The 24,272-nt window shown below is 59.4% G+C and overlaps 2 protein-coding genes across 2 annotated transcripts in view; one reads left to right on the top strand and one right to left on the bottom strand.

Annotated features, from left to right (window-relative positions):
* Positions 1–3,624, top strand: part of LOC310692013 (uncharacterized protein) — a 51,353-nt gene extending 47,729 nt beyond the window's left edge. Inside the window, exons 8-10 of the mRNA XM_083472372.1 lie at positions 6–88; positions 437–563; positions 1,508–3,624. Of these exons, the coding sequence (XP_083328498.1) occupies positions 6–88; positions 437–563; positions 1,508–2,412 (1,115 nt within the window). The 3' untranslated portion in view covers positions 2,413–3,624. The remainder of the gene's footprint in view (positions 1–5; positions 89–436; positions 564–1,507) is intronic.
* Positions 1–24,272, bottom strand: part of LOC310692010 (uncharacterized protein) — a 155,165-nt gene that overhangs the window by 106,870 nt on the left and 24,023 nt on the right. The window lies entirely within an intron of this gene.

Genomic DNA, 24,272 nt, shown 5'->3' on the forward strand with positions numbered 1-24,272 from the left:
CACAGGTGAAAGAAGGATGCCGGCAAGACCTCCTCCTCCATCTCTTCCTCCTGGTGGAGGGGAAGCAGCGGCTGAGGAACCGGATCAGGTGCGGGGAAGGAGCCGGGGGGGGGGAGGAAGGATGGGGGGGGCAGCCAGTGCGTTTCTGGGGGCAAATGAATCTCTCTCCTGCTCTTTTTTCTTCTGTCAAATCTGGAAAACTCTCATTCTTGCACAGACAGAATGATTTGAAGAAATAAACATACAGTTCCATCCATTTTCACTAAGATTCATACCCATCATTAAAAACAGCATGAAAGATTCCCAAAACATTAAATTATGCAACCACAGTCAAAATGTGCAGCAAACAAATCTGATTAATGCAATGCAGGCAGAAAGAGGAATGTGCAGGAAATAATCTTTATGTTGTGTAAGAAATGGACCTTTTTTCTTTCAGGGTTCAGTTTCTTTTGAAGATGTCGCTGTTTGTTTCACGGCTGAGGAGTGGGCGTTGCTGGATCCTGCCCAGAGAGCTCTGCATAAGGAAGTCATGGAGGAGACTTGGAGGATCATGAACTCTCCCGGTAAGGTTCCCTGTTTGGTCATAATACTTGTTTAGAAATTCAGTCAATATTTTTAGATCAAAAACCTCCCAGATTTTGATGGATCTCAACTTTGCCGCCTAGAGTGTCAGGAGATATGTGTTAATCTGAATTCATGATATGGTTTATCTCTGTATGAGATTGACATAACTCTAATACGACACGAAAGCCCCCATGGTGTCTGCATCCTGAAAGGCATTCAGGAATATCCTGAGTTCACACACATCAGGCATTATCAATACATGCAAATATAGGGTTGCTCATTGCAGGATTCTCAGCTCCCCAGTGGGATCCACCCACCCCATGGCAAGGGGGTGTAAAGGCAGGTTGGAGACAGAGATGTCTAGATTCAGATCATTGCTCACGATCACAAGTCTTTCGCCTTGTTGTTAAACGGAAACAGGATGACCAAAGATGGGCAAGGTGAGAAAGAGGCAGGAAGATCCTGACAGAATTATGCAAATTGTAGGAATCACTGCCCCCTCTCCTCTTGTCAGGGGCTGGACTGAGGAGGAATGGTGGGGGCTGCCCCCCTGCTCCTGAACCTTCCCGTGGGCAAGAGGACAGTATAGATTTAGAACCGTGGTTTGCAGACGGTCATAGTTCAGAGGCGGCAGAGGGGAGAGCCTTTTTCACGCGAAGCTGTTCCTCCTGCTTCTGTATCTAAGGGAAGAAGCAGCTCAGCATGTCGGCCAAGAAGGTTCCCCAAGGAAAGCACCTCTGGGGTGCCTGACACGCGCAGCTGGTCCTGGGCTCCTGCTCTGGAGAAAGAAAACTCAAGAGAGGGAGGGAAGGGTGCGCTGCTTACGCTCATCATCTAAATCCTTTCAGTTCTTCCTCGATCACAAGTGCTAATGAGCATTATTCAATAATTGGGTGTCCTCATATCATCCTGACACTCTAATTCATCTCTCTCTTCGTTTTAGGTGCTGAGGAATTAGAAATGAATAACAAGGGAAACCATGAGAAAATCCACACAGTGCATAAGCCATGTCAGTCTTTGGAATGTGGAGATAACTTCACTAACAGCTCCGATTCCATGTCTCATCAAAATCCCATTGGGAAGAAACCATATCACTGCTTGGATTGTGGAAAGAGCTTCAGTAGAAAGGACAATCTCACTTGCCATCAAAGAATCCATACAGGGCAGAAACCGTATCAGTGCTTGGATTGTGGAAAGAGCTTCAGGAGAAAGGACAATCTCACTTGCCATCAAAGAATCCATACAGGGCAGAAACCGTATCAGTGCTTAGATTGTGGAAAGAGCTTCAGTCAGGGCTCCTCTCTCACTTCCCATCAAACAATTCATACAGGGCAGAAACCCTATCAGTGCTTGCATTGTGGAAAGAGCTTTGACAGGAAGGACCGTCTCACTTCCCATCAAAGAATTCATAAAGGAGAGAAACCCTATCAGTGCTTGGAATGTGGAAAGGGCTTCAGTTGCAGTTCCTATCTCACTTCCCATCAAACCATTCATACAGGGCAGAAACCCTATCAGTGCTTGCATTGTGGAAAGAGCTTCGACAGGAAGGACCGTCTTACTTCCCATCAAAGAATTCATACAGGAGAAAAGCCCTATCAGTGCTTGGAATGTGGAAAGAGTTTCAGTTGCAGCTCCAGTCTCACTTGCCATCTAATAATTCATACAAAGCAGAAACCCTATCAGTGTTTGGAATGTGGAAACAGCTTCGATCGGAATATTGATCTCATTTCCCATCAAAGAATTCATACAGGAGAGAAACCATATCAGTGTTTGGAATGTGGAAAGAGCTTCAGTTGGAAGATATATTTGTCTTACCATCAAAGAATTCATAGAGGGAAGAAACCCTAATAATGCTTGGAATGTGGAAAGATCTTCACCCTCAAGAAATGTCTCACTTCCCACCAAATAAGTCATACAGGACAGAAACTACATCAGTCCTTAGAATGCACATTGGGCCTTCCTGCAAGAAGAGCGCTTCTGTGACATCAGAGAATTCACAGTAGGGGAAAACCATTTCAATGCCAAGAGTGCGGAAAGAGCTTCACCTTGAAGCAAACACTCTCTTCCCATCAAAGAATTCATATGACAGAGAAACCCTAATAGTGCTTGAAATGTGGAAAAAGCTTCATCTTGATTGAAATCTTCACTTCCCATCAAATAACTTGCAGAGGGAATATAATAGAATTATAAGACTATAGTGTTGGAAGGGACGCCGAGGGTCATTGCTAGGGAGGGGGGGCAGTTTGGAATGCTGGGGGTGAGAGGTGATTGGCGGGGAATTTGAAAGGATGGCCTTAGACTGATTTAATATTCAATGTCCTTTTAAATGCAATTGTTGTTGTTGTTGAGTTGTTTGGTGGTGTCTGCCTCTTCGTGACCCCCTGGACCAGAGCACGCCAGGCACTCCTGTCTTCCACTGCCTTCCATAGTTTGGTCAGACTCAAGTTTGTAGCTTTGAGAACACTGTCCCACCATCTTGTCCTCCTTCGTTCCCTTCTCCTTGCGCCCTCCATCTTTCCCAACATCAGGGTCTTTTCCAGGGAGTCTTCTCTTCTCATGAGGCGGCCAAAGTATTGGAGCCTCAGCTTCAGGATCTGTCCTTCCAGTGAGCACTCAGGGCTGATTTCCTTCAGAATGGAGAGGTTGGATCTTCTTGCAGTCCATGGGACTCTCAAAAGTCTCCTCCAGCACCAGAATTCAAAAGCATCCATTCTTTGGCGATAAGCCTTCTTTATGGTCCAGCTCTCACTTCCATACATCACTACTGGGAAAACTATGGCTTTAACTATACGGATCTTTGTTGGCAAGGTGATGTCTCTGCTTTTCAAGATGCTGTCTAGGTTTGTCATTGCTTTTCTCCCAAGGAGCAGGCGTCTTTTAATTTCGTGACTGCTGTTACAATCTGCAGTGATCATGGAGCCCAAGAAAATAAAATCTCTCACTGCCTCCAGAAAGGGTGAGTTTGGGGTGCTGCAGCTGAGAACTGGGAAGCACGGTTGTGTAACAACAACATCAAAACCAGAGCTTTGCTTAATTAAACCCATGTCCTTTCTAATTAAATCTATGTCCTTGTAAATGTGTTTGTGGGAAGGGGTTATTCTTTCTTTTATTATGTATTTTGTGTTTTTATTTTGCATCTTTATGTTGTGAAACACTCAGATCTTCGGCTTAAAGGTAAAGGTACCCCTGCCCGTACGGGCCAGTCGTGTCCGACTCTAGGGTTGTGCGCTCATCTCACTCTAGAGGCTGGGGGCCAGCGCTGTCCGGAGACACTTCTGGGTCACGTGGCCAGCGTGACAAGCTGCATCTGGCGAGCCAGCGCAGCAAACGGAACGCCATTTACCTTCCCGCTGGTAAGCGGTCCCTATTTATCTACTTGCACCGGGGGTGCTTTTGAACTGCAAGGTTGGCAGGAGCTGGGACCGAGCAATGGGGGCGCACCCCGCCGTGGGGATTCGAACCGCCGACCTGACGATCAGCAAGTCCTAGGCGCTGAGGTTTTTACCCACAGCGTCTTACAAATGTAATAAATAAATAGCAGAGTAGTCATAAGCAATAAATAAAATATTAAATACACAACCACACTGAAGAATAGCCACATAAATCATGAGAAGATCGAAAATAAAGAAAGAAAAACCTGTAGCAACACCAAACCTGCTAAGCCCAAGAGTTTATTCAGCGGCCCCAGCTTTTGTAGCTGGAGTCAGTCTGGACTTTCCTAGGCCACATGGGAAAAGGCCTGCAAGGCAGGAGAAGGTCTTAGAGGACTCACAGCCAGGATGGTCTCTGTCCTCTTCCACGGTCTCAGCTTTTGTAGCTGGAGTCCATCTGCTCATCACCTTGGACCGGCCCCCTCAGGCCGGTGGAAAATGCCTGCAAGGAAACAGTTGGAGGTTGAACTCACTAGTAGAGGAATAGCCTTGTAATGCCCATTGTTACAGTAGTAATAAAGTGACAAAAGAAAGAAAAGAAAAAACTGGAAGATTTGAAACCATACACTTAATGTTAGGATTGCCTTATTTCAAATAGTAAAAAACCAGGACACCCCGAAAGCTGTTGAGCATTTTTTTTAGGAAGACCCCAACACTATTGTGCTTTTTTAGGACCGCCCCCCCCCATTATATGACAATGCCAAGATCCAGGAAAATCTGGACTTCTGGCAGCCCTAACTTATCTACACCAAGTTATCTTGAAATGAGTGTTTGTTTTTAATAAATCAGTTGTGCTCCACCTCAGACCTCATTCTTCGCTAGGTTGGGGGTGAAGTGTTCAGGTCAGAGTTCTGGGGTGGCAGTGGGAATAAGGGGGTGTTTGCTGAAAAGCCCATCTGTGCCCCCTGAATGCAGAGGGAAGGTGGAGCAGGAGGGGGTGGGCGCAACGTGGGGAGAGAAACAACCTCCGTGTGGTACATTCTGAAGCATTTATGAAAGTGCTTCATATAAAAAAACTTTTAAAACATTCCTATAAGGTAGACCAGTAGCATAGGCACACCTTTCCTTAATCTTCACTTGCTCAAATGAGCTGTTCCACTTCAGATACATTGATGTTCCGGTTTCTAGACTGGGTGGGGAAAAGCTCAAATCGGTCTCTCGCTCCTTTCCTTAGTTATGGAGGTGGAGCAGTTCAATCCTTTTCACCAGCCCAGGTTCCTTTCCCTCAGCCTCCCTCTCTCCTCTCAGCAATGCCCCTCCTGAGGCCAGACCCAGGGGATCCCTCGGCCCCCTTCTTTCTCTCAGACCCCCAGAGCCTGTCTCTCTCTCCCCTCCCCGACTCAGCCTCCCTTTCCCCCCTCTTCCCCTCCAGCCCCTCTTCCTCGCTCAGCTGCCAGGCTCCTTCTTCTGGCCCCAGAGCTTCTCCTCAGGGAGGATCTTCCACCCAGACCAGAGCCACTTCCCCACTTCTCCCCCCGACTCAGCCCCTCTTCCCCTCTCCTTCTTCTGGCCCCCGAGATTCTCCTCAGGCCAGAGCCCCTTCTACCTCAGACTCAGCCCCTCTTCCCCTCTCCTTCTTCTGGCCCCTGAGATTCTCCTCAGGCCAGAGCCACTTCCCCCCCCCCCGACTCAGCCCCTCTTCCCCTCTCCTTCTTCTGGCCCCCAAGATTCTCCTCAGGCCAGAGCCACTTCTTCCTCAGACTCAGCCCCTCTTCCCCTCTCCTTCTTCTGGCCCCCAAGATTCTCCTCAGGCCAGAGCCACTTCTCCCCCCGGCTCTGCTCCTCTTCCCCTCTCCTTCTTCTGGCCCCCGAGATTCTCCTCAGGCCAGAGCCACTTCTTCCTCAGACTCAGCCCCTCTTCCCCTCTCCTTCTTCTGGCCCCCGAGATTCTCCTCAGGCCAGAGCCACTTCTCCCTCAGACTCAGCCCCTCTTCCCCTCTCCTTCTTCTGGCCCCCGAGATTCTCCTCAGGCCAGAGCCACTTCTCCCCCCGACTCAGCCCCTCTTCCCCTCTCCTTCTTCTGGCCCCCGAGATTCTCCTCAGGCCAGAGCCACTTCTCCCTCAGACTCAGCCCCTCTTCCCCTCTCCTCCTTCTTCTGGCCCCCGAGATTCTCCTCAGGCCAGAGCCACTTCTCCCTCAGACTCAGCCCCTCTTCCCCTCTCCTTCTTCTGTCCCCCAAGATTCTCCTCAGGCCAGAACCACTTCTCCCCCCGACTCAGCCCCTCTTCCCCTCTCCTTCTTCTGGCCCCCGAGATTCTCCTTAGGCCAGAGCCACTTCTCCCCCCGACTCAGCCCCTCTCCCCCTCTCCTTCCTCTGGCCCCCGAGATTCTCCTCAGGCCAGAGCCACTTCTCCCTCAGACTCAGCCCCTCTCCCCCTCCTGGCCCCCGAGATTCTCCTCAGGCCAGAGCCACTTCTCCCTCAGACTCAGCCCCTCTTCCCCTCTCCTTCTTCTGGCCCCCGAGATTCTCCTTAGGCCAGAGCCACTTCTCCCCCCGACTCAGCCCCTCTCCCCCTCTCCTTCCTCTGGCCCCCGAGATTCTCCTCAGGCCAGAGCCACTTCTCCCTCAGACTCAGCCCCTCTCCCCCTCCTGGCCCCCGAGATTCTCCTCAGGCCAGAGCCACTTCTCCCTCAGACTCAGCCCCTCTTCCCCTCTCCTTCTTCTGGCCCCCGAGATTCTCCTCAGGCCAGAGCCACTTCTCCCTCAGACTCAGCCCCTCTTCCCCTCTCCTCCTTCTGGCCCCCGAGATTCTCCTCAGGCCAGAGCCACTTCTCCCTCAGACTCAGCCCCTCTTCCCCTCTCCTTCTTCTGGCCCCCGAGATTCTCCTCAGGCCAGAGCCACTTCTCCCTCAGACTCAGCCCCTCTCCCCCTCTCCTTCTTCTCCTCAGGCCAGAGCCACTTCTCCCCCCGACCCAGCCCCTCTTCCCCTCTCCTTCTTCTGGCCCCCGAGATTCTCCTCAGGCCAGAGCCACTTCTCCCTCAGACTCAGCCCCTCTTCCCCTCTCCTTCTTCTGGCCCCCGAGATTCTCCTCAGGCCAGAGCCACTTCTCCCTCAGACTCAGCCCCTCTTCCCCTCTCCTTCTTCTGGCCCCGAGATTCTCCTCAGGCCAGAGCCACTTCTCCCTCAGACTCAGCCCCTCTTCCCCTCTCCTTCTTCTGGCCCCCGAGATTCTCCTCAGGCCAGAGCCACTTCTCCCTCAGACTCAGCCCCTCTTCCCCTCTCCTTCTTCTGGCCCCCGAGATTCTCCTCAGGCCAGAGCCACTTCTCCCCCCGACTCAGCCCCTCTTCCCCTCTCCTTCTTCTGGCCCCCGAGATTCTCCTCAGGCCAGAGCCACTTCTCCCTCAGACTCAGCCCCTCTTCCCCTCTCCTTCTTCTGGCCCCCGAGATTCTCCTCAGGCCAGAGCCACTTCTCCCCCCGACTCAGCCCCTTTTCCCCTCTCCTCCTCCTGGCCCCCGAGATTCTCCTCAGGCCAGAGCCACTTCTCCCTCAGACTCAGCCCCTCTCCCCCTCTCCTTCCTCTGGCCCCCGAGATTCTCCTCAGGCCAGAGCCACTTCTCCCTCAGACTCAGCCCCTCTTCCCCTCTCCTTCCTCTGGCCCCCGAGATTCTCCTCAGGCCAGAGCCACTTCTCCCTCAGACTCAGCCCCTCTTCCCCTCTCCTTCTTCTGGCCCCCGAGATTCTCCTCAGGCCAGAGCCACTTCTCCCCCCAACTCAGCCCCTTTTCCCCTCTCCTCCTCCTGGCCCCCGAGATTCTCCTCAGGCCAGAGCCACTTCTCCCTCAGACTCAGCCCCTCTCCCCCTCTCCTTCCTCTGGCCCCCGAGATTCTCCTCAGGCCAGAGCCACTTCTCCCTCAGACTCAGCCCCTCTTCCCCTCTCCTTCTTCTGGCCCCCGAGATTCTCCTCAGGCCAGGGCCACTTCTCCCCCCGACTCAGCCCCTCTTCCCCTCTCCTTCTTCTAGCCCCCGAGATTCTCCTCAGGCCAGAGCCACTTCTCCCTCAGACTCAGCCCCTCTTCCCCTCTCCTTCTTCTGGCCCCCGAGATTCTCCTCAGGCCAGAGCCACTTCTCCCTCAGACTCAGCCCCTCTTCCCCTCTCCTTCCTCTGGCCCCCGAGATTCTCCTCAGGCCAGAGCCACTTCTCCCTCAGACTCAGCCCCTCTTCCCCTCTCCTTCTTCTGGCCCCCGAGATTCTCCTCAGGCCAGAGCCACTTCTCCCCCCGACTCAGCCCCTCTTCCCCTCTCCTTCTTCTGGCCCCCGAGATTCTCCTCAGGCCAGAGCCACTTCTCCCCCCGACTCAGCCCCTCTTCCCCTCTCCTTCTTCTGGCCCCCGAGATTCTCCTCAGGCCAGAGCCACGTCTCCCCCCGACTCAGCCCCTCTCCCCCTCTCCTTCCTCTGCCCCCCGAGATTCTCCTCAGGCCAGAGCCACTTCTCCCTCAGACTCAGCCCCTCTTCCCCTCTCCTTCTTCTGGCCCCCGAGATTCTCCTCAGGCCAGAGCCACTTCTCCCTCAGACTCAGCCCCTCTCCCCCTCTCCTTCTTCTGGCCCCCGAGATTCTCCTCAGGCCAGAGCCACTTCTCCCTCAGACTCAGCCCCTCTTCCCCTCTCCTTCTTCTGGCCCCCGAGATTCTCCTCAGGCCAGAGCCACTTCTCCCTCAGACTCAGCCCCTCTTCCCCTCTCCTTCTTCTGGCCCCCGAGATTCTCCTCAGGCCAGAGCCACTTCTCCCTCAGACTCAGCCCCTCTTCCCCTCTCCTTCTTCTGGCCCCCGAGATTCTCCTCAGGCCAGAGCCACTTCTCCCTCAGACTCAGCCCCTCTTCCCCTCTCCTTCCTCTGGCCCCCGAGATTCTCCTCAGGCCAGAGCCACTTCTCCCTCAGACTCAGCCCCTCTTCCCCTCTCCTTCTTCTGTCCCCCAAGATTCTCCTCAGGCCAGAACCACTTCTCCCCCCGACTCAGCCCCTCTTCCCCTCTCCTTCTTCTGGCCCCCGAGATTCTCCTCAGGCCAGAGCCACTTCTCCCTCAGACTCGGCCCCTCTTCCCCTCTCCTTCTTCTGGCCCCCGAGATTCTCCTCAGCCCAGAGCCACTTCTCCCTCAGACTCAGCCCCTCTCCCCCTCTCCTTCTTCTGGCCCCGAGATTCTCCTCCGGCCAGAGCCACTTCTCCCCCCGACTCAGCCCCTCTTCCCCTCTCCTTCTTCTGGCCCCCGAGATTCTCCTCAGGCCAGAGCCACTTCTCCCTCAGATTCAGCCCCTCTTCCCCTCTCCTTCTTCTGGCCCCCGAGATTCTCCTCAGGCCAGAGCCACTTCTCCCCCCGACTCAGCCCCTCTTCTCCTTCTTCTGCCCCCCGAGATTCTCCTCAGGCCAGAGCCACTTCTCCCCCCGACTCAGCCCCTCTTCCCCTCTCCTTCTTCTGGCCCCCAAGATTCTCCTCAGGCCAGAGCCACTTCTCCCCCCGGCTCTGCTCCTCTTCCCCTCTCCTTCTTCTGGCCCCCGAGATTCTCCTCAGGCCAGAGCCACTTCTCCCTCAGACTCAGCCCCTCTTCCCCTCTCCTTCTTCTGGCCCCCGAGATTCTCCTCAGGCCAGAGCCACTTCTCCCTCAGACTCAGCCCCACTTCCCCTCTCCTTCTTCTGGCCCCCGAGATTCTCCTCAGGCCAGAGCCACTTCTCCCTCAGACTCAGCCCCACTTCCCCTCTCCTTCTTCTGGCCCCCGAGATTCTCCTCAGGCCAGAGCCACTTCTCCCTCAGACTCAGCCCCTCTTCCCCTCTCCTTCTTCTGGCCCCCGAGATTCTCCTCAGGCCAGAGCCACGTCTCCCCCCGACTCAGCCCCTCTTCCCCTCTCCTTCTTCTGGCCCCCGAGATTCTCCTCAGGCCAGAGCCACTTCTCCCCCCGACTCAGCCCCTCTTCCCCTCTCCTTCTTCTGGCCCCCGAGATTCTCCTCAGGCCAGAGCCACGTCTCCCCCCGACTCAGCCCCTCTTCCCCTCTCCTTCTTCTGGCCCCCGAGATTCTCCTCAGGCCAGAGCCACTTCTTCCTCAGACTCAGCCCCTCTTCCCCTCTCCTTCTTCTGGCCCCCGAGATTCTCCTCAGGCCAGAGCCACTTCTCCCTCAGACTCAGCCCCACTTCCCCTCTCCTTCTTCTGGCCCCCGAGATTCTCCTCAGGCCAGAGCCACTTCTCCCTCAGACTCAGCCCCTCTTCCCCTCTCCTCCTCCTGGCCCCCGAGATTCTCCTCAGGCCAGAGCCACTTCTCCCCCCGACTCAGCCCCTCTCCCCCTCTCCTTCTTCTAGCCCCCGAGATTCTCCTCAGGCCAGAGCCACTTCTCCCTCAGACTCAGCCCCTCTTCCCCTCTCCTTCTTCTGGCCCCCGAGATTCTCCTCAGGCCAGAGCCACTTCTCCCTCAGACTCAGCCCCTCTTCCCCTCTCCTTCTTCTGGCCCCCGAGATTCTCCTCAGGCCAGAGCCACTTCTCCCTCAGACTCAGCCCCTCTTCCCCTCTCCTTCTTCTGGCCCCCGAGATTCTCCTCAGGCCAGAGCCACTTCTCCCTCAGACTCAGCCCCTCTTCCCCTCTCCTTCTTCTGGCCCCCGAGATTCTCCTCAGGCCAGGGCCACTTCTCCCCCCGACTCAGCCCCTCTTCCCCTCTCCTTCTTCTAGCCCCCGAGATTCTCCTCAGGCCAGAGCCACTTCTCCCTCCGACTCAGCCCCTCTTCCCCTCTCCTTCTTCTGGCCCCCGAGATTCTCCTCAGGCCAGAGCCACTTCTCCCCCCGACTCAGCCCCTCTTCCCCTCTCCTTCTTCTGGCCCCCGAGATTCTCCTCAGGCCAGACCCACTTCTCCCTCAGACTCAGCCCCTCTTCCCCTCTCCTTCTTCTGGCCCCCGAGATTCTCCTCAGGCCAGAGCCACTTCTCCCTCAGACTCAGCCCCACTTCCCCTCTCCTTCTTCTGGCCCCCGAGATTCTCCTCAGGCCAGAGCCACTTCTCCCTCAGACTCAGCCCCTCTCCCCCTCTCCTTCTTCTAGCCCCCGAGATTCTCCTCAGGCCAGAGCCACTTCTCCCTCAGACTCAGCCCCTCTTCCCCTCTCCTTCTTCTGGCCCCCGAGATTCTCCTCAGGCCAGAGCCACTTCTCCCCCCGACTCAGCCCCTCTTCCCCTCTCCTTCCTCTGGCCCCTGAGATTCTCCTCAGGCCAGAGCCACTTCTCCCTCAGACTCAGCCCCTCTTCCCCTCTCCTTCTTCTGGCCCCCGAGATTCTCCTCAGGCCAGAGCCACTTCTCCCCCCGACTCAGCCCCTCTTCCCCTCTCCTTCTTCTGGCCCCCGAGATTCTCCTCAGGCCAGAGCCACTTCTCCCTCAGACTCAGCCCCTCTTCCCCTCTCCTTCTTCTGGCCCCCGAGATTCTCCTCAGGCCAGAGCCACTTCTCCCTCAGACTCAGCCCCTCTTCCCCTCTCCTCCTTCTTCTGGCCCCCGAGATTCTCCTCAGGCCAGAGCCACTTCTCCCTCAGACTCAGCCCCTCTTCCCCTCTCCTTCCTCTGGCCCCCGAGATTCTCCTCAGGCCAGGGCCACTTCTCCCCCCGACTCAGCCCCTCTTCCCCTCTCCTTCTTCTAGCCCCCGAGATTCTCCTCAGGCCAGAGCCACTTCTCCCTCAGACTCAGCCCCTCTTCCCCTCTCCTTCTTCTGGCCCCCGAGATTCTCCTCAGGCCAGAGCCACTTCTCCCCCCGACTCAGCCCCTCTTCCCCTCTCCTTCTTCTGGCCCCCGAGATTCTCCTCAGGCCAGAGCCACTTCTCCCCCCGACTCAGCCCCTCTTCCCCTCTCCCCCTTCTGGCCCCCGAGATTCTCCTCAGGCCAGAGCCACTTCTCCCTCAGACTCAGCCCCTCTTCCCCTCTCCTTCTTCTGGCCCCCGAGATTCTCCTCAGGCCAGAGCCACTTCTCCCCCCGACTCAGCCCCTCTTCCCCTCTCCTTCTTCTGGCCCCCGAGATTCTCCTCAGGCCAGAGCCACTTCTCCCTCAGACTCAGCCCCTCTTCCCCTCTCCTTCTTCTGGCCCCCGAGATTCTCCTCAGGCCAGAGCCACTTCTCCCTCAGACTCAGCCCCTCTTCCCCTCTCCTTCTTCTGGCCCCGATTTTCTCCTCAGGCCAGAGCCACTTCTCCCTCAGACTCAGCCCCTCTTCCCCTCTCCTTCTTCTGGCCCCCGAGATTCTCCTCAGGCCAGAGCCACTTCTCCCTCAGACTCAGCCCCTCTTCCCCTCTCCTCCTTCTGGCCCCCGAGATTCTCCTCAGGCCAGAGCCACTTCTCCCCCCGACTCAGCCCCTCTTCCCCTCTCCTTCTTCTGGCCCCCGAGATTCTCCTCAGGCCAGAGCCACTTCTCCCCCCGACTCAGCCCCTCTTCCCCTCTCCTTCTTCTAGCCCCCGAGATTCTCCTCAGGCCAGAGCCACTTATCCCCCCGACTCAGCCCCTCTCCCCCTCTTCTGGCCCCCGAGATTCTCCTCAGGCCAGAGCCACTTCTCCCCCCGACTCAGCCCCTCTTCCCCTCTCCTTCCTCTGGCCCCTGAGATTCTCCTCAGGCCAGAGCCACTTCTCCCTCAGACTCAGCCCCTCTTCCCCTCTCCTTCTTCTGGCCCCCGAGATTCTCCTCAGGCCAGAGCCACTTCTCCCCCCGACTCAGCCCCTCTTCCCCTCTCCTTCTTCTGGCCCCCGAGATTCTCCTCAGGCCAGAGCCACTTCTCCCCCCGACTCAGCCCCTCTTCCCCTCTCCTTCTTCTGGCCCCCGAGATTCTCCTCAGGCCAGAGCCACTTCTCCCTCAGACTCAGCCCCTCTTCCCCTCTCCTTCTTCTGGCCCCCGAGATTCTCCTCAGGCCAGAGCCACTTCTCCCTCAGACTCAGCCCCTCTCCCCCTCTCCTTCTTCTGGCCCCCGAGATTCTCCTCAGGCCAGAGCCACTTCTCCCCCCGACCCAGCCCCTCTTCCCCTCTCCTTCTTCTGGCCCCCGAGATTCTCCTCAGGCCAGAGCCACTTCTCCCTCAGACTCAGCCCCTCTTCCCCTCTCCTTCTTCTGGCCCCCGAGATTCTCCTCAGGCCAGAGCCACTTCTCCCCCTGACCCAGCCCCTCTTCCCCTCTCCTTCTTCTGGCCCCCGAGATTCTCCTCAGGCCAGAGCCACTTCTCCCTCAGACTCAGCCCCTCTCCCCCTCTCCTTCTTCTGGCCCCCGAGATTCTCCTCAGGCCAGAGCCACTTCTCCCTCAGACTCAGCCCCTCTTCCCCTCTCCTTCTTCTGGCCCCGAGATTCTCCTCAGGCCAGAGCCACTTCTCCCTCAGACTCAGCCCCTCTTCCCCTCTCCTTCTTCTGGCCCCCGAGATTCTCCTCAGGCCAGAGCCACTTCTCCCTCAGACTCAGCCCCTCTTCCCCTCTCCTTCTTCTGGCCCCCGAGATTCTCCTCAGGCCAGAGCCACTTCTCCCCCTGACTCAGCCCCTCTTCCCCTCTCCTTCTTCTGGCCCCCGAGATTCTCCTCAGGCCAGAGCCACTTCTCCCTCAGACTCAGCCCCTCTTCCCCTCTCCTTCTTCTGGCCCCTGAGATTCTCCTCAGGCCAGAGCCGCTTCTCCCTCAGACTCAGCCCCTCTTCCCCTCTCCTTCTTCTGGCCCCCGAGATTCTCCTCAGGCCAGAGCCACTTCTCCCTCACTCAGCCCCTCTTCCCCTCTCCTTCTTCTGGCCCCCGAGATTCTCCTCAGGCCAGAGCCACTTCTCCCCCCGACTCAGCCCCTCTTCTCCTTCTTCTGCCCCCCGAGATTCTCCTCAGGCCAGAGCCACTTCTCCCTCAGACTCAGCCCCTCTCCCCCTCTCCTTCTTCTGGCCCCCGAGATTCTCCTCAGGCCAGAGCCACTTCTCCCTCAGACTCAGCCCCTCTTCCCCTCTCCTTCTTCTGGCCCCGAGATTCTCCTCAGGCCAGAGCCACTTCTCCCTCAGACTCAGCCCCTCTTCCCCTCTCCTTCTTCTGGCCCCCGAGATTCTCCTCAGGCCAGAGCCACTTCTCCCCCCGACTCAGCCCCTCTTCCCCTCTCCTTCCTCTGGCCCCCGAGATTCTCCTCAGGCCAGAGCCACTTCTCCCTCAGACTCAGCCCCTCTTCCCCTCTCCTTCTTCTGGCCCCCGAGATTCTCCTCAGGCCAGAGCCACTTCTCCCTCAGACTCAGCCCCTCTTCCCCTCTCCTTCTTCTGGCCCCCGAGATTCTCCTCAGGCCAGAGCCACTTCTACCTCAGACTCAGCCCCTCTTCCCCTCTCCTTCCTCTGGCCCCCGAGATTCTCCTCAGGCCAGAGCCACTTCTCCCTCAGACTCAGCCCCTCTTCCCCTCTCCTTCTTCTGGCCCCCGAGATTCTCCTCAGGCCAGAGCCACTTCTCCCTCAGACTCAGCCCCTCTTCCCCTCTCCTTCTTCTGGCCCCCGAGATTCTCCTCAGGCCAGAGCCACTTCTCCCTCAGACTCAGCCCCTCTCCCCCTCTCCTTCCTCTGGCCCCCGAGATTCTCCTCAGGCCAGAGCCACTTCTCCCTCAGACTCAGCCCCTCTCCCCCTCTCCTTCCTCTGGCCCCCGAGATTCTCCTCAGGCCAGAGCCACTTCTCCCTCAGACTCAGCCCCTCTTCCCCTCTCCTTCTTCTGGCCCCCGAGATTCTCCTCAGGCCAGAGCCACTTCTCCCCCCAACTCAGCCCCTTTTCCCCTCTCCTCCTCCTGGCCCCCGAGATTCTCCTCAGGCCAGAGCCACTTCTCCCTCAGACTCAGCCCCTCTCCCCCTCTCCTTCCTCTGGCCCCCGAGATTCTCCTCAGGCCAGAGCCACTTCTCCCTCAGACTCAGCCCCTCTTCCCCTCTCCTTCTTCTGGCCCCCGAGATTCTCCTCAGGCCAGGGCCACTTCTCCCCCCGACTCAGCCCCTCTTCCCCTCTCCTTCTTCTAGCCCCCGAGATTCTCCTCAGGCCAGAGCCACTTCTTCCTCAGACTCAGCCCCTCTTCCCCTCTCCTTCTTCTGGCCCCCAAGATTCTCCTCAGGCCAGAGCCACTTCTCCCCCCGGCTCTGCCCCTCTTCCCCTCTCCTTCTTCTGGCCCCCGAGATTCTCCTCAGGCCAGAGCCACTTCTCCCCCCGACTCAGCCCCTCTTCCCCTCTCCTTCTTCTGGCCCCTGAGATTCTCCTCAGGCCAGAGCCACTTCTCCCTCAGACTCAGCCCCTCTTCCCCTCTCCTTCTTCTGGCCCCCGAGATTCTCCTCAGGCCAGAGCCACTTCTCCCCCCGACTCAGCCCCTCTTCCCCTCTCCTTCCTCTGGCCCCCGAGATTCTCCTCAGGCCAGAGCCACTTCTCCCTCAGACTCAGCCCCTCTTCCCCTCTCCTTCTTCTGGCCCCCGAGATTCTCCTCAGGCCAGGGCCACTTCTCCCCCCGACTCAGCCCCTCTTCCCCTCTCCTTCTTCTAGCCCCCGAGATTCTCCTCAGGCCAGAGCCACTTCTCCCTCAGACTCAGCCCCTCTTCCCCTCTCCTTCTTCTGGCCCCCGAGATTCTCCTCAGGCCAGAGCCACTTCTCCCCCCGACTCAGCCCCTCTTCCCCTCTCCTTCCTCTGGCCCCTGAGATTCTCCTCAGGCCAGAGCCACTTCTCCCTCAGACTCAGCCCCTCTTCCCCTCTCCTTCTTCTGGCCCCCGAGATTCTCCTCAGGCCAGAGCCACTTCTCCCCCCGACTCAGCCCCTCTTCCCCTCTCCTTCTTCTGGCCCCCGAGATTCTCCTCAGGCCAGAGCCACTTCTCCCTCAGACTCAGCCCCTCTTCCCCTCTCCTCCTTCTTCTGGCCCCCGAGATTCTCCTCAGGCCAGAGCCACTTCTCCCTCAGACTCGGCCCCTCTTCCCCTCTCCTTCTTCTGGCCCCCGAGATTCTCCTCAGGCCAGAGCCACTTCTCCCTCAGACTCAGCCCCTCTTCCCCTCTCCTTCTTCTGGCCCCCGAGATTCTCCTCAGGCCAGAGCCACTTCTCCCTCAGACTCAGCCCCTCTCCCCCTCTCCTTCTTCTGGCCCCGAGATTCTCCTCCGGCCAGAGCCACTTCTCCCCCCGACTCAGCCCCTCTTCCCCTCTCCTCCTTCTGGCCCCCGAGATTCTCCTCAGGCCAGAGCCACTTCTCCCTCAGACTCAGCCCCTCTTCCCCTCTCCTTCTTCTGGCCCCCGAGATTCTCCTCAGGCCAGAGCCACTTCTCCCTCAGACTCAGCCCCTCTTCCCCTCTCCTTCTTCTGGCCCCCGAGATTCTCCTCAGGCCAGAGCCACGTCTCCCCCCGACTCAGCCCCTCTTCCCCTCTCCTTCTTCTGGCCCCCAAGATTCTCCTCAGGCCAGAGCCACTTCTCCCCCCGGCTCTGCCCCTCTTCCCCTCTCCTTCTTCTGGCCCCCGAGATTCTCCTCAGGCCAGAGCCACTTCTCCCTCAGACTCAGCCCCTCTTCCCCTCTCCTTCTTCTGGCCCCCGAGATTCTCCTCAGGCCAGAGCCACTTCTCCCCCCGACTCAGCCCCTCTTCCCCTCTCCTTCTTCTGGCCCCCGAGATTCTCCTCAGGCCAGAGCCACTTCTCCCCCCGACTCAGCCCCTCTTCCCCTCTCCTTCTTCTGGCCCCCAAGATTCTCCTCAGGCCAGAGCCACTTCTCCCTCAGACTCAGCCCCTCTTCCCCTCTCCTTCTTCTGGCCCCCGAGATTCTCCTCAGGCCAGAGCCACTTCTCCCCCCGACTCAGCCCCTCTTCCCCTCTCCTTCTTCTGGCCCCCGAGATTCTCCTCAGGCCAGAGCCACTTCTCCCCCCGACTCAGCCCCTCTTCCCCTCTCCTTCTTCTGGCCCCCGAGATTCTCCTCAGGCCAGAGCCACGTCTCCCCCCGACTCAGCCCCTCTTCCCCTCTCCTTCTTCTGGCCCCCGAGATTCTCCTCAGGCCAGAGCCACGTCTCCCCCCGACTCAGCCCCTCTTCCCCTCTCCTTCTTCTGGCCCCCGAGATTCTCCTCAGGCCAGAGCCACGTCTCCCCCCGACTCAGCCCCTCTCCCCCTCTCCTTCTTCTGGCCCCCGAGATTCTCCTCAGGCCAGAGCCACTTCTCCCTCAGACTCAGCCCCTCTTCCCCTCTCCTTCTTCTGGCCCCCGAGATTCTCCTCAGGCCAGAGCCACTTCTCCCCCCGACTCAGCCCTTCTTCCCCTCTCCTTCTTCTGGCCCCCAAGATTCTCCTCAGGCCAGAGCCACGTCTCCCCCCGACTCAGCCCCTCTTCCCCTCTCCTTCTTCTGCCCCCGAGATTCTCCTCAGGCCAGAGCCACGTCTCCCCCCGACTCAGCCCCTCTTCCCCTCTCCTTCTTCTGGCCCCCGAGATTCTCCTCAGGCCAGAGCCACGTCTCCCCCCGACTCAGCCCCTCTCCCCCTCTCCTTCTTCTGGCCCCCGAGATTCTCCTCAGGCCAGAGCCACTTCTCCCTCAGACTCAGCCCCTCTTCCCCTCTCCTTCTTCTGGCCCCCAAGATTCTCCTCAGGCCAGAGCCACTTCTCCCTCAGACTCAGCCCCTCTTCCCCTCTCCTTCTTCTGGCCCCCGAGATTCTCCTCAGGCCAGAGCCACTTCTCCCCCCGACTCAGCCCCTCTTCCCCTCTCCTTCTTCTGGCCCCCGAGATTCTCCTCAGGCCAGAGCCACTTCTCCCTCAGACTCAGCCCCTCTCCCCCTCTCCTTCCTCTGGCCCCCGAGATTCTCCTCAGGCCAGAGCCACTTCTCCCTCAGACTCAGCCCCTCTTCCCCTCTCCTTCTTCTGGCCCCCGAGATTCTCCTCAGGCCAGGGCCACTTCTCCCCCCGACTCAGCCCCTCTTCCCCTCTCCTTCTTCTAGCCCCCGAGATTCTCCTCAGGCCAGAGCCACTTCTCCCCCCGACTCAGCCCCTCTCCCCCTCTCCTTCTTCTGGCCCCCGAGATTCTCCTCAGGCCAGAGCCACTTCTCCCCCCGACTCAGCCCCTCTTCCCCTCTCCTTCCTCTGGCCCCTGAGATTCTCCTCAGGCCAGAGCCACTTCTCCCTCAGACTCAGCCCCTCTTCCCCTCTCCTTCTTCTGGCCCCCGAGATTCTCCTCAGGCCAGAGCCACTTCTCCCCCCGACTCAGCCCCTCTTCCCCTCTCCTTCTTCTGGCCCCCGAGATTCTCCTCAGGCCAGAGCCACTTCTCCCCCCGACTCAGCCCCTCTTCCCCTCTCCTTCTTCTGGCCCCCGAGATTCTCCTCAGGCCAGAGCCACTTCTCCCTCAGACTCAGCCCCTCTTCCCCTCTCCTTCTTCTGGCCCCCGAGATTCTCCTCAGGCCAGAGCCACTTCTCCCTCAGACTCAGCCCCTCTCCCCCTCCTGGCCCCCGAGATTCTCCTCAGGCCAGAGCCACTTCTCCCTCAGACTCAGCCCCTCTTCCCCTCTCCTTCTTCTGGCCCCCGAGATTCTCCTCAGGCCAGAGCCACTTCTCCCCCCGACTCAGCCCTTCTTCCCCTCTCCTTCTTCTGGCCCCCAAGATTCTCCTCAGGCCAGAGCCACGTCTCCCCCCGACTCAGCCCCTCTTCCCCTCTCCTTCTTCTGCCCCCGAGATTCTCCTCAGGCCAGAGCCACGTCTCCCCCCGACTCAGCCCCTCTTCCCCTCTCCTTCTTCTGGCCCCCGAGATTCTCCTCAGGCCAGAGCCACGTCTCCCCCCGACTCAGCCCCTCTCCCCCTCTCCTTCTTCTGGCCCCCGAGATTCTCCTCAGGCCAGAGCCACTTCTCCCTCAGACTCAGCCCCTCTTCCCCTCTCTTCCTCTGGCCCCCGAGATTCTCCTCAGGCCAGAGCCACTTCTCCCTCAGACTCAGCCCCTCTTCCCCTCTCCTTCTTCTGGCCCCCAAGATTCTCCTCAGGCCAGAGCCACTTCTCCCTCAGACTCAGCCCCTCTTCCCCTCTCCTTCTTCTGGCCCCCGAGATTCTCCTCAGGCCAGAGCCACTTCTCCCCCCGACTCAGCCCCTCTTCCCCTCTCCTTCTTCTGGCCCCCGAGATTCTCCTCAGGCCAGAGCCACTTCTCCCTCAGACTCAGCCCCTCTCCCCCTCTCCTTCCTCTGGCCCCCGAGATTCTCCTCAGGCCAGAGCCACTTCTCCCCCCGACTCAGCCCCTCTTCCCCTCTCCTTCTTCTAGCCCCCGAGATTCTCCTCAGGCCAGAGCCACTTCTCCCCCCGACTCAGCCCCTCTCCCCCTCTCCTTCTTCTGGCCCCCGAGATTCTCCTCAGGCCAGAGCCACTTCTCCCCCCGACTCAGCCCCTCTTCCCCTCTCCTTCCTCTGGCCCCTGAGATTCTCCTCAGGCCAGAGCCACTTCTCCCTCAGACTCAGCCCCTCTTCCCCTCTCCTTCTTCTGGCCCCCGAGATTCTCCTCAGGCCAGAGCCACTTCTCCCCCCGACTCAGCCCCTCTTCCCCTCTCCTTCTTCTGGCCCCCGAGATTCTCCTCAGGCCAGAGCCACTTCTCCCCCCGACTCAGCCCCTCTTCCCCTCTCCTTCTTCTGGCCCCCGAGATTCTCCTCAGGCCAGAGCCACTTCTCCCTCAGACTCAGCCCCTCTTCCCCTCTCCTTCTTCTGGCCCCCGAGATTCTCCTCAGGCCAGAGCCACTTCTCCCCCCGACTCAGCCCCTCTTCCCCTCTCCTTCTTCTGGCCCCCGAGATTCTCCTCAGGCCAGAGCCACTTCTCCCCCCGACTCAGCCCCTCTCCCCCTCTGGCCCCCGAGATTCTCCTCAGGCCAGAGCCACTTCTCCCTCAGACTCAGCCCCTCTTCCCCTCTCCTTCTTCTGGCCCCCGAGATTCTCCTCAGGCCAGAGCCACTTCTCCCCCCGACTCAGCCCTTCTTCCCCTCTCCTTCTTCTGGCCCCCAAGATTCTCCTCAGGCCAGAGCCACGTCTCCCCCCGACTCAGCCCCTCTTCCCCTCTCCTTCTTCTGGCCCCCGAGATTCTCCTCAGGCCAGAGCCACGTCTCCCCCCGGCTCTGCCCCTCTTCCCCTCTCCTTCTTCTGGCCCCCGAGATTCTCCTCAGGCCAGAGCCACTTCTCCCCCCGGCTCTGCCCCTCTTCCCCTCTCCTTCTTCTGGCCCCCGAGATTCTCCTCAGGCCAGAGCCACTTCTCCCTCAGACACAGCCCCTCTTCCCCTATCCTTCTTCTGGCCCCTGAGATTCTCCTCAGGCCAGAGCCACTTCTCCCTCAGACTCAGCTCCTCTTCCCCTCTCCTTCTTCTGGCCCCCGAGATTCTCCTCAGGCCAGAGCCACGTCTCCCCCCGACTCAGCCCCTCTTCCCCTCTCCTTCTTCTGGCCCCCGAGATTCTCCTCAGGCCAGAGCCACTTCTCCCTCAGACTCAGCCCCTCTTCCCCTCTCCTTCCTCTGGCCCCCGAGATTCTCCTCAGGCCAGAGCCACTTCTCCCTCAGACTCAGCCCCTCTTCCCCTATCCTTCTTCTGGCCCCCGAGATTCTCCTCAGGCCAGAGCCACTTCTCCCTCAGACTCAGCCCCTCTTCCCCTCTCCTTCCTCTGGCCCCCGAGATTCTCCTCAGGCCAGAGCCACTTCTCCCCCCGACTCAGCCCCTCTTCCCCTCTCCTTCTTCTGGCCCCCGAGATTCTCCTCAGGCCAGAGCCACTTCTCCCCCCGGCTCTGCCCCTCTTCCCCTCTCCTTCTTCTGGCCCACGAGATTCTCCTCAGGCCAGAACCACTTCTCCCCCCGACTCAGCCCCTCTTCCCCTCTCCTTCTTCTGGCCCCCGAGATTCTCCTCAGGCCAGAGCCACTTCTCCCCCCGACTCAGCCCCTCTTCCCCTCTCCTTCTTCTGGCCCCCGAGATTCTCCTCAGGCCAGAGCCACTTCTCCCCCCGACTCAGCCCCTCTCCCCCTCTGGCCCCCGAGATTCTCCTCAGGCCAGAGCCACTTCTCCCTCAGACTCAGCCCCTCTTCCCCTCTCCTTCTTCTGGCCCCCGAGATTCTCCTCAGGCCAGAGCCACTTCTCCCCCCGACTCAGCCCTTCTTCCCCTCTCCTTCTTCTGGCCCCCGAGATTCTCCTCAGGCCAGAGCCACGTCTCCCCCCGACTCAGCCCCTCTCCCCCTCTCCTTCCTCTGGCCCCCGAGATTCTCCTCAGGCCAGAGCCACTTCTCCCTCAGACTCAGCCCCTCTTCCCCTCTCCTTCTTCTGGCCCCGATTTTCTCCTCAGGCCAGAGCCACTTCTCCCTCAGACTCAGCCCCTCTTCCCCTCTCCTTCTTCTGGCCCCCAAGATTCTCCTCAGGCCAGAGCCACTTCTCCCTCAGACTCAGCCCCTCTTCCCCTCTCCTTCTTCTGGCCCCCGAGATTCTCCTCAGGCCAGAGCCACTTCTCCCCCCGACTCAGCCCCTCTTCCCCTCTCCTTCTTCTGGCCCCCGAGATTCTCCTCAGGCCAGAGCCACTTCTCCCTCAGACTCAGCCCCTCTCCCCCTCTCCTTCCTCTGGCCCCCGAGATTCTCCTCAGGCCAGAGCCACTTCTCCCTCAGACTCAGCCCCTCTTCCCCTCTCCTTCTTCTGGCCCCCGAGATTCTCCTCAGGCCAGGGCCACTTCTCCCCCCGACTCAGCCCCTCTTCCCCTCTCCTTCTTCTAGCCCCCGAGATTCTCCTCAGGCCAGAGCCACTTCTCCCCCCGACTCAGCCCCTCTCCCCCTCTCCTTCTTCTGGCCCCCGAGATTCTCCTCAGGCCAGAGCCACTTCTCCCCCCGACTCAGCCCCTCTTCCCCTCTCCTTCCTCTGGCCCCTGAGATTCTCCTCAGGCCAGAGCCACTTCTCCCTCAGACTCAGCCCCTCTTCCCCTCTCCTTCTTCTGGCCCCCGAGATTCTCCTCAGGCCAGAGCCACTTCTCCCCCCGACTCAGCCCCTCTTCCCCTCTCCTTCTTCTGGCCCCCGAGATTCTCCTCAGGCCAGAGCCACTTCTCCCCCCGACTCAGCCCCTCTTCCCCTCTCCTTCTTCTGGCCCCCGAGATTCTCCTCAGGCCAGAGCCACTTCTCCCTCAGACTCAGCCCCTCTTCCCCTCTCCTTCTTCTGGCCCCCGAGATTCTCCTCAGGCCAGAGCCACTTCTCCCTCAGACTCAGCCCCTCTCCCCCTCCTGGCCCCCGAGATTCTCCTCAGGCCAGAGCCACTTCTCCCTCAGACTCAGCCCCTCTTCCCCTCTCCTTCTTCTGGCCCCCGAGATTCTCCTCAGGCCAGAGCCACTTCTCCCCCCGACTCAGCCCCTCTTCCCCTCTCCTTCCTCTGGCCCCCGAGATTCTCCTCAGGCCAGAGCCACTTCTCCCTCAGACTCAGCCCCTCTTCCCCTCTCCTTCTTCTGGCCCCCAAGATTCTCCTCAGGCCAGAGCCACTTCTCCCCCCGGCTCTGCCCCTCTTCCCCTATCCTTCTTCTGGCCCCCGAGATTCTCCTCAGGCCAGAGCCACTTCTCCCCCCGGCTCTGCCCCTCTTCCCCTCTCCTTCTTCTGGCCCCCGAGATTCTCCTCAGGCCAGAGCCACTTCTCCCTCAGACACAGCCCCTCTTCCCCTATCCTTCTTCTGGCCCCCGAGATTCTCCTCAGGCCAGAGCCACTTCTCCCTCAGACTCAGCTCCTCTTCCCCTCTCCTTCTTCTGGCCCCCGAGATTCTCCTCAGGCCAGAGCCACGTCTCCCCCCGACTCAGCCCCTCTTCCCCTCTCCTTCTTCTGGCCCCCGAGATTCTCCTCAGGCCAGAGCCACTTCTCCCTCAGACTCAGCCCCTCTTCCCCTCTCCTTCCTCTGGCCCCCGAGATTCTCCTCAGGCCAGAGCCACTTCTCCCTCAGACTCAGCCCCTCTTCCCCTATCCTTCTTCTGGCCCCCGAGATTCTCCTCAGGCCAGAACCACTTCTCCCCCCGACTCAGCCCCTCTTCCCCTCTCCTTCTTCTGGCCCCCGAGATTCTCCTCAGGCCAGAGCCACTTCTCCCTCAGACTCAGCCCCTCTTCCCCTCTCCTTCTTCTGGCCCCCGAGATTCTCCTCAGGCCAGAGCCACTTCTCCCCCCGACTCAGCCCCTCTTCCCCTCTCCTTCTTCTGGCCCCCGAGATTCTCCTCAGGCCAGAGCCACTTCTCCCCCCGACTCAGCCCCTCTCCCCCTCTGGCCCCCGAGATTCTCCTCAGGCCAGAGCCACTTCTCCCTCAGACTCAGCCCCTCTTCCCCTCTCCTTCTTCTGGCCCCCGAGATTCTCCTCAGGCCAGAGCCACTTCTCCCTCAGACTCAGCCCCTCTTCCCCTCTCCCCCTCTGGCCCCCGAGATTCTCCTCAGGCCAGAGCCACTTCTCCCCCCGACTCAGCCCCTCTCCCCCTCTCCTTCCTCTGGCCCCCGAGATTCTCCTCAGGCCAGAGCCACTTCTCCCTCAGACTCAGCCCCTCTTCCCCTCTCCTTCTTCTGGCCCCGATTTTCTCCTCAGGCCAGAGCCACTTCTCCCTCAGACTCAGCCCCTCTTCCCCTCTCCTTCTTCTGGCCCCGATTTTCTCCTCAGGCCAGAGCCACTTCTCCCCCCGACTCAGCCCCTCTCCCCCTCTCCTTCCTCTGGCCCCCGAGATTCTCCTCAGGCCAGAGCCACTTCTCCCTCAGACTCAGCCCCTCTTCCCCTCTCCTTCTTCTGGCCCCGATTTTCTCCTCAGGCCAGAGCCACTTCTCCCTCAGACTCAGCCCCTCTTCCCCTCTCCTTCTTCTGGCCCCGATTTTCTCCTCAGGCCAGAGCCACTTCTCCCTCAGACTCAGCCCCTCTTCCCCTCTCCTTCTTCTGGCCCCCGAGATTCTCCTCAGGCCAGAGCCACTTCTCCCTCAGACTCAGCCCCTCTTCCCCTATCCTTCTTCTGGCCCCCGAGATTCTCCTCAGGCCAGAGCCACTTCTCCCTCAGACTCAGCCCCTCTTCCCCTCTCCTTCTTCTGGCCCCCGAGATTCTCCTCAGGCCAGAGCCACTTCTCCCTCAGACTCAGCCCCTCTTCCCCTCTCCTTCTTCTGGCCCCCGAGATTCTCCTCAGGCCAGAGCCACTTCTCCCTCAGACTCAGCCCCTCTTCCCCTCTCCTTCTTCTGGCCCCCGAGATTCTCCTCAGGCCAGAGCCACTTCTCCCTCAGACTCAGCCCCTCTTCCCCTCTCCTTCTTCTGGCCCCCGAGATTCTCCTCAGGCCAGAGCCACTTCTCCCTCAGACTCAGCCCCTCTTCCCCTCTCCTTCTTCTGGCCCCCGAGATTCTCCTCAGGCCAGAGCC

The sequence above is a fragment of the Podarcis liolepis genome (assembly GCF_965112155.1).
Source record: "Podarcis liolepis genome assembly, chromosome: 13".
Classification (NCBI taxonomy): domain Eukaryota; kingdom Metazoa; phylum Chordata; class Lepidosauria; order Squamata; family Lacertidae; genus Podarcis; species Podarcis liolepis.